We start from the raw sequence: 14,976 nt of genomic DNA, 5'->3' as shown, positions 1-14,976 counted from the left end.
TAAATCTGCTTATGCCAGCCTTGAATTTGAACTGTCACCTCAAGATCCTTCTGGATAACTCTTCTGCCACCCTGGTACCTGCTGTCAGAACTTTGGGTGCACACATATTGCCTGAAGCTCAACACACCTACCCTGCTCTACCAGAAAACAGCTCTCGCCTCGTTGCATCTTGTTTGTTACAGATGCTACTTATTACATGCTTGTGGATATTTACAGTACATTCAACTCAGCAAGTATTTATCAAGCACCTACATTACAAACATGAAAAAAGAGACAACGAAGAGTTCTGGACCTCAAGGAGCAATGCCGGGAAGCTAGGTAATTGCTCAATGATATCTATATACAGGGGAATAATAAACCTGGTGGTAGAGACACTGACAACAGTTAGATAAACCCACCAGGAGGGTAGGAGAGATGACTAAGGACTTCATCAGTGCTTAACTTGTCTTCTGCATGAAACTGCAGGCCTTTTGAAAACGAGGCCCTGGAATCTTTACTTTTCTTCCCTTGGTACCTAGGAAAAACTCTGCTTCTGTGGATAGTTAAGCGGGACTCCTGACAACATTTCCCTGAGACTTCTTCCATTTATTGACTGCTAGGTTTCTCAACAACTTACAATAGTACCTCTTTCTTCTCAAAGCTAGGACTCCTTGTTCTCGAAACACAGAAAATTGCGCTCAGGTGGATTCTCACAGAAATTTTTATTTCTAATGGCCCGATGTAATCTAAGCAGAGAAGATGGATTTCAAATTCCACGTCTTTAACTTGTTCACAGATGAACACTGCTGATAAAGTATTGGGTAATTATTGCATCTTAAGTTCCTAAATTTTGGTCTGCATCCCAGAATCTAGTTTCAAATATAACCAATTACTGAATGGATATGGGTTTCACAGAGACCCTCACAATCTGGTCAGAAGGCACTGAGATGACTGGGGGTCTCTTTGAAACTGTGTTATACAGTGGATTAAGAGTCAGTAGATTTGTGCCACTGAATAACGCTTCTTTTTACAAGAGTCAACTAAACTCTCTTGGCTCCAGTGTTCCCATCTGTAAACCAAGGAAGCTGGAGAGCTCTCAAATTCTACGTTGGACTTGAAATTCATCCATCCATCCAGCATCCAATTTCTGAATGCCAGCAATGTGCAGGAGCTGAAACCCCATCAGTGTAGCTTTCCACATAACGCTATTTCTTACCTGATCATAGTAACGCAGGTAATATTTCACAACGTAGTCCACCAGATTAATCCCATTATCCTAGGTTTAAAAGAGAAGTTTAAATGAATATCATTCACATGAGACTCTGCCATATTAGATAGTCAAAGAGCTGAAATCTCACTCTGTAACTCTACTACCTTTAATTTGTGATACCTGGCCCTAATTTTGTTTGAGACTGGCGAGACTGTCCTCTTTCCTCCTTGTCCCATTCATTTTTATGGCATCTATACAAAGAAATGACACTACACTCTTCCTTGATGGCGGGGGGTGGGGGGTGGGAACCCAGAGAGGTAATCCATAAGGCCCTCTGAGGTAATGGCTAAGACAAGCACCAGCCAACCAAAAGACTGTCTCAATACTTTCAGGCATAAAGCCAAGAAGGGAGGGGGTAGGGGAGTGCTAAAGGGAACCAGAGAGTAGAACAGAAGACCATCCCTCCCTTCCCACCTTTCAAAAAATGTGTGTTCTTACTGGCGTGAAAAACAATCAAGGCGGCTTAAAAGGAACACCCTGCCACTTTATGACCCTGGGACTCCAGGGGAGAGCAGGCCCTCCCACAAGGCAGCCTTTGTGTCTTGTTCACGTGGGTCTAATTCTAATTTGCCTGTGTGTTTCCCCTCCCTCCACTCCCCCTGCCCCCCCAGGGGATGCCTAGATATGGGCTGGTTGTTTCTAAAGAGGTAGCTCTGCAGGGTGTGGAGCCAAGCGGTAATCAGGCTCAGAGGGTTTGACAGTAGACCCCCAGCCCAATTGTTGTGGACCAGAGAATAATTCAAACTGCTCAGCTCCCTTGGTGAGTCAGCATTGCTCTCTACTTAGGAGTGAGTAAATTACAAGTAGCTAACACCAAATTCAAGCAGACTCAAGCCTTGTGCTATGGCTAACACTGTATGCTATCTGCTTTATTCTCTCACGGCAGTTCAACATCTAACTGTGTGCTTTTGAGCAAATGAATGTTGGGGATTTTGTCATCAAAAGGAGATGAAACATGAAAACGCTGTCTTTATTCAAAAGAAAGCAAAGAAAAAAATGTACTGTTACGGGGAGGATAGAGATGAACGGAACAACCAGGAACACTTTTTTTTTAAACTGAAGGTATACAAGGAAAACAATGACAGATCACAGACCTCCGTTACGAAAAATAAATAAATACCCGACTTTTGACGTCCTTGAGTTTGGGCAGAATTTCTAAGCTATACCCGTCTGCTTGTCCCCGAGTCCTATTTCCTCCATTCATATAGTTTCCAAAAGCCAGAATGAGAGCCAAAATATCCTTCACACTCTTCATTTGCAGCAAGCCCTGGGAAGGCAAACGCCAATTATTATGCGGCCAAACTCCAAAACGCACCTATGTTCATTCAACAACAAATATTCACTGAGCACTTGATAGGTTGTTTGCTGGTCTGTTGCCAACTGGATTTATAGTTGGTGAAATGGAAAATGCACTTCACTAAGCCATAAGTGTCTTAAAAAATATGTTAACAGCCATCATTTTTTCACCCTTTCAATGAATTACAAACTGTGCATGTTCTAATACTGAATATTAAATATTAGTTTTTATATTTCTATTTGAGCCAGTTTTACTTTTTAAATACTTATTTTAAAGGATTTAGAAATTGAAAAAAGACAGTTGTTACAGTTAGGCTTTGTATTGGACGGCTTCTAAGTAGGAAGGGGTTTAAGATCATTTGAGGATCTGGTTTTGGACTATGTATCTATATAAAGAGCACAGTTAAATGTAGGGTAGATACAGTAGCAAGCCTATACTTCCTTATCCCTGGAAATAATCCTCAGAGGTGAACTACAGAATCCTCAGAGGTGAATACAATAATGTATTTCAAGGTCATAGACTATGTTTATTAAGTGTTTGCTGATTTGTCTATTAACTTTTACTATTTTGTCTATTAATTTCAAGCTGCTTGGGGTTTTCTTCAGCTCCCCACCTCATTTGTTTTTCCTCTCTCTCTCATTCTTTTGCTCCAAGTGCAAATTTTCAAATTGATACTTTTCCCCTTCTCTACAGTTTTAGTCGACTTTATTTTCCTTTATTTTAGGGTAAAGAAAGAAAACCAAGTGCAGCTCTAGGACGACCTCTGCTCCTGCCTTGTAGGGCATTATTAGAGGGTGTGTATTATATACCTTGGTAATATTTATGCTTTCTTTAGTGAAATCTTTTATATTTTAGAAGGAAAAAACCCCATGCCTTCAGATAAGCAACTAAACATTACAGTATTTGTGGAGGATCATCATGTGGTGAAGGACGTGAGTCATTGAGAGAAAAAGTCACGTTCAAGAATTTAACTTTAGGGCTTCCCTGGTGGCACAGTGGTTGAGAGTCCGCCTGCCGATGCAGGGGACGCGGGTTCGTGCCCTGGTCAGGGAAGATCCCACATGCCGCGGAGCGGCTGGGCCCGTGAGTCATGCGCGTCCGGAGCCTGTGCTCCGCAACAGGAGAGGCCACAACAGTGAGAGGCCCGCGTACCGCAAAAAAAAAAAAAAAAAAAGGAATTTAACTTTATAACGAACACCAGTGTGGTAAAGCCAACAAAAACTTATCAGCCCATCACTCATTACCATAATCATTGATTTCATCTATCAAGTCTCTAGAACACATTTCAGATGAACCAATGCATTGGTCTAAGGCAAATCTCTTTTTGCAATCTAGACAGTCAGAATGGAAAACACACTATACTATTTAGGTTGGTTTTAAGTGGCCAGAATGTACATTGGGAGGTATTTGGAATATGTGAGAAGAAATCTGTAAAAGTGTCGTTTTTTTCTCCCTCTTTCTCCTCTGTCAATCTGCATCTCCTTCTTTCTAACTCACTCACCTGCATGCACTCTCACACGGGATAATTGTCACAGTTATACTCAGGAAAACACATAATCTTAAGTCCACTATATTTCTGCAAAGGGACTCGAGTTGATCTTTCCCACTCCCCACTCCCTCCTTTACCCCCAAGGAGGGCAAAGCTGTCTTTGAATTGGACAGCAAACATACCTTAGAAGCTCGTGTGATGATCTCTACCTTTCGGTGCACGGCAGTAATGCCCTCAGAAAAGACAGATCTGAAGATTATACACTGGGCACGTTCAGCAAAATTAGGGATCTGGGCTAACTCGTGTAAAAATCTGTAAAAATTAAGAATGAATCATCTGACTTCATATATAATCTCAAGGAAAATAAAAAGACAGCAGAAAGAGATTCGTCATGAGAGCATTCCTTGTTTGACAATGTTAACTGAACAATTATAAAAGGCATCAAACAGGCAAACTCAGGGGACTCCAAGGGTATGTGCTCTACTGTTGACAACAAAGCCACTTTAAAAAATGGGTTTCCATATATCACCTCACACCTGTCAGAATGGCTATCATTAAAAAGAACACAAATAACAAATGTTGGCGAGGATGTGGAGAAAAGGGAACCCTCGTACACTGTTGGTGGGAATGTAAATGGGTGCAGCCACTGTGGAAAACAGCACGGAGGTTTCTCAAAAAAAACCTAAATATAGAGCTACTATATGACCCAGCAACTCCACTCCAAAAAAAAACCAAAACAAAATCCCCAAAAAACAAAAACACTAATTTGGAAAGATACATGCACCCCAACAGTCACAGCAGCATTATTTACAACTGCCAAGATATGGAAGCAACCTAAGCATCCATTGACAGATGAGTGGATAAAGAAGATGTGATATATGTATATATATGTACACACACATACATATATACACACAATGGAATACTACTCAGCCATAAAAAAAGAATGAAATTTAGCTATTTGCAGCAACATGGATGGACTTGGAGGGCATTAGGCTAAGTGAAATAAGTCACACAAATACTGTGTGATATCACTTATATGTGGAATCTAAAAAATCCACCAAAATAGTGACTATAACAAAAAAGAAGCAGACTCACAGATACAGAGAATTAGTGGTTACCAGTCGTGGCGGGAGGGGCTATATAAGGGCAGGGAAGTGGAAGGTACAAACTACTAAGTATAAGATAGGCTCAAAGATATATTGTACAACGCACGGGATATAGCCAACACTTTGTAATACCTGTAAATGGAAAATAATCTTTAAAAATTATATTAAAATTTTAAAAATTAAAAAAATGTAAAACGGGTTTCTATAATGGTGAGCAAACATATGGTGTATAAATTAAGAACAGAAAGTTAATGCAAGTATACTGAACCATGTGAAGCTATCTGTCTCTTGCTACCAAGTAAGACTAAACTGAAATGAAAAGCATTAATCTTTAGTGTTTGGAAAAAAAAAATACACAATAGACTCCCTTTATAATGCAGCATTCTCTAATGATGTATTAACACGGGCTAAGTAAGGGAAGACTTGAGGCAAATGTCTATAGACAAGTGAAAAAATAATCTCTTTCTGAAGTTAGATTACTATTTTTTGTTGTTGTTCAAACAATTATAATAATCTATAATGATTCTCTTCTGCAGGTATTTGTTTACTTTTCCACAACAACTTATCTACACAGACAGGACTTCATAGCTCCATGCTTGGAACAAAGGAGGCACTCATTAAGTGGGCACAATCTAAAGTTTCTTAAAAACTATGGCAAGACAGATCTTAAAAGCTAAAGGTGAGTACTGACCTACACACAGAAGCTCACTGTCTGAGCAGCTGGGCACTGGTGCCCTTTGCAAAATTAAGTTGGAAGAGCTACATATCCTCTAGGCCAACCACCCGAGGTAGGGGTATACACTAAAATGGATGGAAAGAGTTGGGCATGAATTCAGAAAAGGAGAGAATCCACTAAAAGCTTTTAAAACCATTCGGGGGTTGAAACGATGATTAACCGATAGTTCTGAAAGTCTCGGTCAAAGCATAACATCATTACCTTGCTATTTTGTAACCTCTTACCAAGAATGCTTTTACCTAGGAGCAAAGCTGGAGCCCCCTTCTCTCCATAACCAAAGACATTTCCTTAGCTAATACTCTGTGCCTCTTTTGGGGACACTTGGGTTTTAATAAGATTCTAATAATCAGCTGTTTTTCTTATTTATCCTACAACCAGGTCATAATCCTTTTTTTTTTTTTTTCCCTTAAATGACACTGAGAGGAAGCAAAGAATGCCCATAAAAGAAAACATACCTTTGCTTTAAGGTTCTGTAACTCTGATTATTATGAAAACCATGTGATGGGATATAAAAGTGGAAACCCAAAGGAATTCTGAATTAGGACAAGATGAAAAAATTACACTCTACATGTGAATTGTTTCTTTGTAAAATTAGTATTAAACCACTGATTCATTTATGACTGAAATCAGGGGTATCACCAGTTCTCACAGACATGAGCAGTAAAAAGCTTGTGGGACTGGAGGCATTTGGTCCTGTAGTGAGTCTTGGGAAGTTTTACTTATTCAGACGCTGCTGAGAGCTACCTCAAGTGTAGCACCCTGCATTTCTCCCTTTCCAAATGCAACCATGAAACACTATTCCCTAAGTAGGACCCAGATCCCTGAGTGGGTAACACTTCCTCGTTTAAATGAACACAGCGAGTGAAGAACTGATGGAGAGAATATACAGATCAACACCCCAGCTTACCAGCAAGGTCTTAGATGAGAAGAGGAAATGCTCTATAAAACAATTACTTATAACTCATCTCTAAAAAAGGAGGTTTACGACCAACATGAGGAGATGAGCCCATAGGTTCAAGCAATTTTTGTTACCCAGAAAAAAGAGTAAAATAGAACTACAAGGTTCCCTGGGATCAAAGCTTCACTGGAACTAGGGCTTGCGCTACGAAGGCTCTCAGAGAATCTTAAAGACCCAATGTTCTGTGTATGGAGAAGGGGCCGAAGCACATATCCAGAGTTGGAAGGGGGAGGGAAATTCAGAAATTTCACAATACTTTTGGATAGAACTGTAGGGAATGTGTCACAAAAAATACCAGAGCATCAGTCACCAAGAATTGTAGTGTCTTTAGATGTGTATGAAGCATTTACAGTGTGTCAGGCACCATGCTAAGACCTGAGAACAGAATTTAACTTAAACACAATTCCTTCTTGATCACCTGAGAAATAAATCCACAGTTACCACGAGTGTGATGAGCGCTCTCGGTGATGGGGCCTAAAATAGGAGCTATGGAAGCCATACGCAGGGCATCAAAGTCAGAGCCCTGGAGGGACCATGTCAGCCAAGGTCTCCGGGAGCCCTCTGGTCCTTGTGCAGGACACACGTAAGAAACTGCCAGCGAGAGCCTGGACAGGCTGAATGACGTTTGTGGGGAAAAGTGAGAAGCTAAAATGGGGCTTTGTGTTCTAAAAGAAAGAGTTCAAGCTTTTTCTGAATGAATGAAGGGTTTTAAAACAGAGGAGTGAAACTTTCGGCTTTTTGTTTTAGAAAATCGCCCTTGCAATGGCTCGGCTGATCGACTGATTGGAAGTGATGGCAGATCTGAGGCCGGGAGCAGCTGGAATATTCTAAGGGGGAACGAGAGAGGGCCTGCAGTGTGAGGGGCGAATGGCGAGAAAGCGACTGAGGCTGCCAGACCCAATGTAGCTGACCCATCCCACGGGATGCTGAGAAGAGTCCAGGATGACTGGTGGGTCTGGGGCCTGGTCACCTGATAGAAGGTGAAGATACAAAATACTAGAGAAGCAAATTTGGGAAAAACAAAGTCTCGAGGAAAGCACCATTTCCCATTTATCTGAGAAAGTACCAGAAGTACAGGTTACCTCAAAGGCTATGAAGTGTCTAATATCTTATCTCCCACATGTGGGTTTTATAGTCTACCCATAAGGGCAGGGGTAAGCACTCCTTTACACATCCCCAAGGAGATGTGTAAGGTCTTGGGCATTATTAGGCCATGGTACTTATGAATATTTAGGGCCTGATTTCCTTTTGGACTAGTCTAACTTTATACCCTAGGGCCAGAGATAGAAAGGACTAAATACCCCCAAAGAGCCACAGACCAGGGACCTTCCTCTTCTTTCCTTAAGGCAGGCTGATCTTCCTAGAATGGACTGTAACTACAGCCAGTACATAGCAGAAACATTCTGTACCTCACAGTACGTGGGTCACACCTCCACAGCAACTCGGCTGTCAGGTGGATTGACGCAACGGGCCCACTGTTTTCAAGGGGCTAACATGTGGTTTATAATTCCTCAAAGCCCTGAATGATATCATTTCAGGTGTCTGTGCATGCTGTAACCTATGTTCCTCCATAGAGAAGGACGCTAACAGAGCCTTGTTTCAACATCAATACGTCTTCTTTTGGGGGATCCCAAGGCAGCTGTGGGCCTCAGTGGAGCATCCCAATAGGCTGTATATGGTATCCTCACTTTAGGCCACAAAAAAGCACACATCAGCCCTAATCAAACCCAGGAGAGCCTCCTCTCGCCTCACCACCATCCCAAGGAGGGTGTGAACAGAGGTGAGGACCATTGCTGAAGGGAGTGGTTCTCAGACAGCCTGGTCCCAAGCAGATGACACCTCTGTGGGAAATGGCTTCCTAAATCTGCCCCTGCGGCGCAAGAAAGCTGATGAGGTGAGTGAGGAGGGCAGCCTCTCCGGGCTCTGATTTAAAGCCTGGGCACCACAGGAATCTTAGGAAACTGCAATGCTGAAACTATATAGGATTCATATTTTCCAGTATGCAAAACATGCTTATAGTCAACTCACTTGGAACTAATAGCAAATCAGTTGCCAGAAAATCAGACTCTGGCATGAATCAAACAAATGCTACACTGTGCAGGAGGTCAGGAGTAAAGGTGAAAATCACTCAGTCCTGGAGGCCCTACCTCTCTAGGCCTCACCCTCTAGCAGTTGAGCCCAAGCATATCACCAGGACAACATGACCATCTTCTCTGCTGTCACTGAGAGCTTAGCATGTTCAGGAAGCCCTTACAATGACCATTTACAAACTTTAAAAACACTCTTCCATCCAGATCATCAGTAGAGAAAGCAGGAGAACTTTAATAAGTCATCTGTTAATTACCTGCTGCCATTACCCTGTGTCCTGGCAATTAACCTCGAAAAATAATGCTAGAAAGGCATTAACACAGGAAGGAAAAGGGGAACCCTTCCAGGAGCAGGGACCCGGGGTTCATTTTACCAAGTAGGCCATTCCATAGTTTAGAGCAGGGGTTGGTGAATTACAGCCCCCAGGCCAAATTCAGCCCATCATTTGTTTTTGTAGAGCCCATCAGCTAAGAATGGTTTTCACATTTTTAAATGGTTGAAAAAACCCAACCATTTAAGCATTAATATTAATTAATATTAATATTAATCAAATATTAACCAGGATAATATTTTGTGACATGTAAAATGATATGAAATTCAAATGTCAGCATCCATAAATAAACTGGTATTGGTGCACAGCCATGCCCATTTCTTTATGTGTTGTCTGTGCTTGCTTCTGCACAACAACGGTTGACTTGAGTAGTTCCAGCAGATTGTAATGGCTCACAAAGCCTAAAGTACTTACTACCGGGTCCTTTATAGGAAAAGTTTACCAACTCTGGGCTTGGAGTATCATTGCTTAACATGGCATAGTTGGCATTACCCAAATGCTTGATATGCCCTCTTGTCCCTGTTATGGACTGAATGTTTGTGTCTGCCCCCCCTGCCAAATCCCTAAGTTGAAATCCTAACCCCCAAAGTGATGGTAATAAGAAGTAGGGCCTTTAGGAAGTAATTAGGTCATGAGGGTTGAGCCCCTCACGAGTGGGGTTAGTGCCCTTCAGAGAAGAGACACAAGTACTTGCTTCCCCTCTCTGCTCTCTGCCATGTGAAGATACAAAGGGAAGTTGGCAGTCTGCAGCCTGGAAGAGGGTGCTCAACAGAACCTAACCATGCTGGCACCTGGATCTCAGACTTCCAGCCTCAGGAACTGTGAGAAATAAAATTCTGCTGTTGATAAGTCACCCAGTTTAGGATACTTTGTTAAAGCAGCCCAAACTAACTAAGACAGTCCTCAAATACTCCTCATGGCCTTGTGTCTAAATATCCCATTATTAGTCGCTTCATTTTTGGTCGTCAGCACCTTAGTGGGAATGAATTTATTATATTAGGAGACAAGACTTGGGAGTGGACCACAGGATGGGTTGGGGTGGGGGTTGGTAAGGACGAGGGGCTCAAGTCGATGCAACAGAAGGGCAGGGGAGCCCATCTGCATTGATTCATAATATTCCTAGGCTTCATGAACTAACTTTGGGTGTGTGTTGCGGGGAGAGCCCTGGCATATGCTCCATGTGACAGCCAGTCATCTAAGGGTCCCCAAATTATCATAAAAGTTTGTCAATTACTGAGTAAACCTAGAAATTCCTCACCCAGTCACTGAAAGATGTTTTCTCTGGACTTGAATACCCTGGCTTCCAAGGGGAGCAGAGCATTTTAGAGGAACCAAGGGCAAGGCATGAAGGTTTCAGTATAAGCGACTGACCCTTGAATGTCTCTGGGGCTGACTTGTTACCCTAAACCCAGTCAATTTCCTCTTTGTTTCCTATTCCTTGCCTCATCTCCAGGCTGAGAAGCACAGCCTGCATTGGGCAGGAAGCACTCAAGGTAGCCACAAGCTAAGCAGTCCTCTGTCCACTCGGGACCCATCCCACATTCTCACAGAGTCCTTAGGGCTGCAGAGCCCCAGAAGGTTATCCATGGTTTGTAGACCCCAAGAGCCCAGACAAGGACAAGAGTCACTAAGTTATGCACTAGAGTTCTGGGCTTTCAAAGTGTGTGGAACACCCCAAGCTAGAGAGCAGACACCTCCAGATAGTGACTGGAGAGAAGCACAAGCACATGCAAAGGGAGGATGAAAAAGTCACATCGAAATTGGGCAGAGCAGGTAGAGAATCTGGGGAAAAAGCTGGCACATTCAGGCTGCACTGACTGGATACAATATTTAGGAAAATCAAGCTGAATTCTGTGACTCTGACATCATCCCTTTTAACGGCATCAGCAGAACCTTAAACAGAGCAGTAACCTCTCCCTTCCCTCAGTTACCCTTTGGGCCAGAATGTTTAGTCTAGGAGGAATTAACAAGTTGCTAGGACAAGAAAAGGGGAGCCATGAGGGGTGGGGTGGGGTGGGGGTTGAGACATGATATCCAGCAGCACAAATCTCCCGGCTGCCTTTCCCGGCAGTCAGGTCATATTCTGCTGCATGCAGGAGGTTCCAGGAATGACGCTGCTGTGACTTAGCTTGGCACAGTTGAGATTTGGTTATTCGGAGCTGGGAGGCAGGAAGACAGGGATGGCCCTTTTCCTTTTGTTAACAGAAAAGTGTTTAAGCATCCTTACTGCTCAGGTTTATCCAGTAGCTTCAATTCTTCCTCTTTGGATGTCTCATAATACTTTCTTATTTTAACGAGTTCATCCTCTTGGGCTCTCTGTGTTGAAATGGAAACAAAACACACACATAAAGTGAGCAATGAGAATCTGTCTAAAGCAGTGTGGCTCAGGGTGTGGTCTCTGGGCTAGCAACATCAGCGCCAGCTGTCGCTAGTTAGAAATGTCCATTGTTGGCCCTACCCCAGGTATAAGACACTCCAGAGGGAGGGTTCAGCAAGCCTTCCAGGTGATTCTGAGGCATGCTAATGTTTGGGAATTACTGGCTAAACTAAATGGTCATAACAAGTGGCCTTAGCTGGACACAGAAGCCAGGACATTTGATTGCTAACCTTTGAATCCCCTGTGTCCTTCCCTGTAAGATAGGATAAGGGTCAAGTTGTCCTTAGCGTTTGCTTTCTTCATCCTCAGAACCGAACAGCCCTCCTAACTTATGTAGGCTCCTGATTTTTAAATTTCTGGTCAGCAGGTTCTCTCTTTCTGAATTTTCTAAGCATTCGTTGTCCGCACCACTGATTTTGGCATTTAGTCCCATACTTTCTCAGTTTGCTCAACTATGTCAGTTGTATGTAGCTTACCTCTACTGTAAGCTAACAAGTGCCAATCATGTGCACAGTCCTGAGCCCAAGGTAACAGCTCAAAGGATCCTAGAAGGCACTTTGCCTTTTACAAAGTCCTCCGACATCAAGTAGCGCATCCTTGTTTTAAAGATGACTCCACCGAGGCTTACACTGAGTACCCGGCAAAGAGCCTGACTTGGAACACCTTTCTCCCACAATACCATGATGCTCTCCAGGTATTCAACAAATGTGCCATTAGCTCCCGATGGCCTAGGATTTGTGCACCTTCTTTATTAACGAAAGCCTTCCTGATAGAAACGTGGGAAGTTCCCATCCAGTCGTACCAAACAGTTTGTGATATACACAAAGGATGTAGAAATGTGAAGGGAATTGGCAATCCCGCTAGGCCGGATTATCACACTATGGAAATTTTCTCTGAGACACTTAAGGCCCCAGAAGACCTAAGTATTGAAACGAAATCGTTTTTTGAGCTCGGCAATCATAGCATGCTATAGAGCTCTGGGTAGCTTCCTGGGAAACAGCATTACTTCAGTAAAGAGACTGTTTCAGTCTATGTTTTCAATCCTAACAGAGTCAGCGAACCCGAACAGTTAACAATTATGGGAATTGTGACTCTCCTGTGTCATCTTCTCAAGAAAGCCTGACAATTATGCTGGTTATCTCCACATATAATCCACATTTGAAGACCATATATGTGTACAGCGCTGTTTATTTTCAAAATACACTGCTGCTGCTGCATATATTGAATTCTCTTTTTTTTTTTTTTTTTTTTTTTGTGGTACGCGGGTCTCTCACTGTTGTGGCCTCTCCCGTTGCGGAGCACAGGCTCCGGACGCGCAGGCTCAGTAGCCATGGCTCACCGGCCCAGCTGCTCCGCGGCATGTGGGATCTTCCCAGACCAGGGCACGAACCCGCGTCCCCTGCATCGGCAGGCGGATTCTCAACTGCTGCGCCACCAGGGAAGCCCTGAATTCTCTTTTAATACTCACAAAAATCATGTCGAGCCCATTATAATCCCCATTGTACAGATAAACAGGTTTAAGGAATTTAACTGGCCTGAGGCCACTCAGCAGTAAATGGTAGAGCTCGACCTCAAACCTGAGAGTATCTCACTCTCAATCCAAAACACACAGCCACCATCCTATACTATTTCCCACGATCAATATGCCGTCAGCTCGCTTGGGCTAAAAGGAATCATCCAAGCTGGTAACAGCATCCCCATTCCTCAGAGGATGACACGGGTGTACACCAGTGTTAAGCTGGTAACTTAGCTTCATGCACTCTGATTGCAAGCCACAGGGCTGGGCTGGGTTCCACGGCACAGAAGTGGCTCCACATTGAACTGCCCTCCCTTGCAAAAGAAATCTACTAACCCAGATACCACAGTGGGCGCTCAAGAACCTAATGCTTTCCTCATATGCCCACTCTCATTTGAGCTTGCATTTCTGTGCCTTAATCTCTTCCATGCAATGTCACAATTCCCACTGCCAAAGAACATGAATGGCTCAGTGACTTTTCAGGTGGAAGGAGTTACATATAACCATTTTCTAGACATTAACTGTTTTAAAAGTCAGTTAAGATACAAAAATCTGGCAACTCTGGCTCTGTAGGTGTTTGATACTCACGTTTTCATATAAGGCCGCCAGGGTTTCCAGATCAACCACAGAATCATCCACGTTAAAAATGGCTGCCGAGCCCCCAAAGAGAAAAAGGAAAAGGGTAAGAGGTTAGATTGGACTCCCCTGCACTCACATTTACTCCATGTCTAGCTTCCAAGCAATATAACATTACCCCCCCTCTCACACAGGTTGTCTTTCAGCTCGTTCCCACTCCCTTTCCTTTTGCAACAGGGCTCCCCGTGAAAGAAACCGAAATGGTCCCGATCACTGGCCTGAGCCTTGGCCCTGCCTGGTTTAATTCCTCAAGCTCTGCATCCTTTCTGCAGTTTAATTTGGGCTCCACAGGAGAAGTGTTTGTGCTTTAAAACTAAATCAGTTTGTAGGTTTGAAACACAAGGTTAAATCTTTCTTCCCGGCTGGTAATTGAAGAGATTTAGTACCTGATGCACCAGAACTGACTCTTGCCCGTTACCAGAAAGAGAAAGAGAAAAAAAGACGATGTTGGCAAATTAAATGAATTCAGGCATGTGATTTCAGGCACCTTTCCATGGCCGCTGCAAACATCTTGTTTGGATTAAAGAGACAAGAAAAAGCAATAATTGCATCAATGGCAAATTAAGATTATGGAAACCTCCCATGAGCCAGTCTTAGGGCAAGTTCTCATTCCCATGGTTTTATTTGGATCCTACTTGCTGTTCTGTATGTTAAATAAGTTATTTAGCTCTTAACTAATATGCCTGTGATTTCATCTAGAGAGATTCCTTCCCATATATACCAGCATACAAACATTGAGATTTTAAAGCCTTAATGGATTTGGCAATCAAAGTGCTTGAAATAGGCAGCTCCACATCTTTAAATAATTATTCAAAACTAATAAGGTTTGTTCCCTCAACCCCACCTCCCTTCTCTGACTTTACATTGTGAAATTAACCAGCACGCTAGTAAATTTTCTCCATGGCAGGCTAATTAATTTTATTAAACCAACCAGTAATATTTAGAATGCCTTAAAATTCTGCTCGTCAACCACTGTTCTGTTCACTGGCACTACACCACGGTTTTTGGAGAAGTTAGGGATCAAGGTAAAGGGCAGGTTGCTTTCAAATTGTTTTGCTTCTTCTGTGGTTTAGAATCACATGAACCCCTTTATACAATTTTAATAAAATTTAATTAACGGAGCTAAGATCATGTAACTTCACAGAACACCGAGAAATGTACTTAAAATTCCTTCATAGGCCACCTTCTCT

The 14,976-nt window shown here is 42.8% G+C and overlaps 1 protein-coding gene across 5 annotated transcripts in view; it reads right to left on the bottom strand.

Moving 5' to 3' along the window:
• FMN1 (formin 1) overlaps nt 1-14,976 on the bottom strand; it is a 447,127-nt gene that overhangs the window by 151,417 nt on the left and 280,734 nt on the right. For 4 of the 5 annotated variants that reach the window (XM_059056125.2, XM_067028906.1, XM_067028907.1 and 1 more), the window contains 5 exons: nt 13,739-13,800; nt 11,485-11,573; nt 4,218-4,347; nt 2,370-2,516; nt 1,196-1,255 (listed from right to left, as the gene is read on the bottom strand). In XM_059056125.2, the coding sequence (XP_058912108.1) occupies nt 1,196-1,255; nt 2,370-2,516; nt 4,218-4,347; nt 11,485-11,573; nt 13,739-13,800 (488 nt within the window). The remainder of the gene's footprint in view (nt 1-1,195; nt 1,256-2,369; nt 2,517-4,217; nt 4,348-11,484; nt 11,574-13,738; nt 13,801-14,976) is intronic. The other variant, XM_067028908.1, reaches the window with a different exon arrangement.

The sequence above is a fragment of the Kogia breviceps genome, chromosome 3, assembly GCF_026419965.1.
Source record: "Kogia breviceps isolate mKogBre1 chromosome 3, mKogBre1 haplotype 1, whole genome shotgun sequence".
Classification (NCBI taxonomy): Eukaryota; Metazoa; Chordata; class Mammalia; order Artiodactyla; family Physeteridae; genus Kogia; species Kogia breviceps.
The sequence above is the reverse complement of the archived record's forward strand: the minus strand, read 5'-3'. Positions and strand labels throughout refer to the sequence as shown.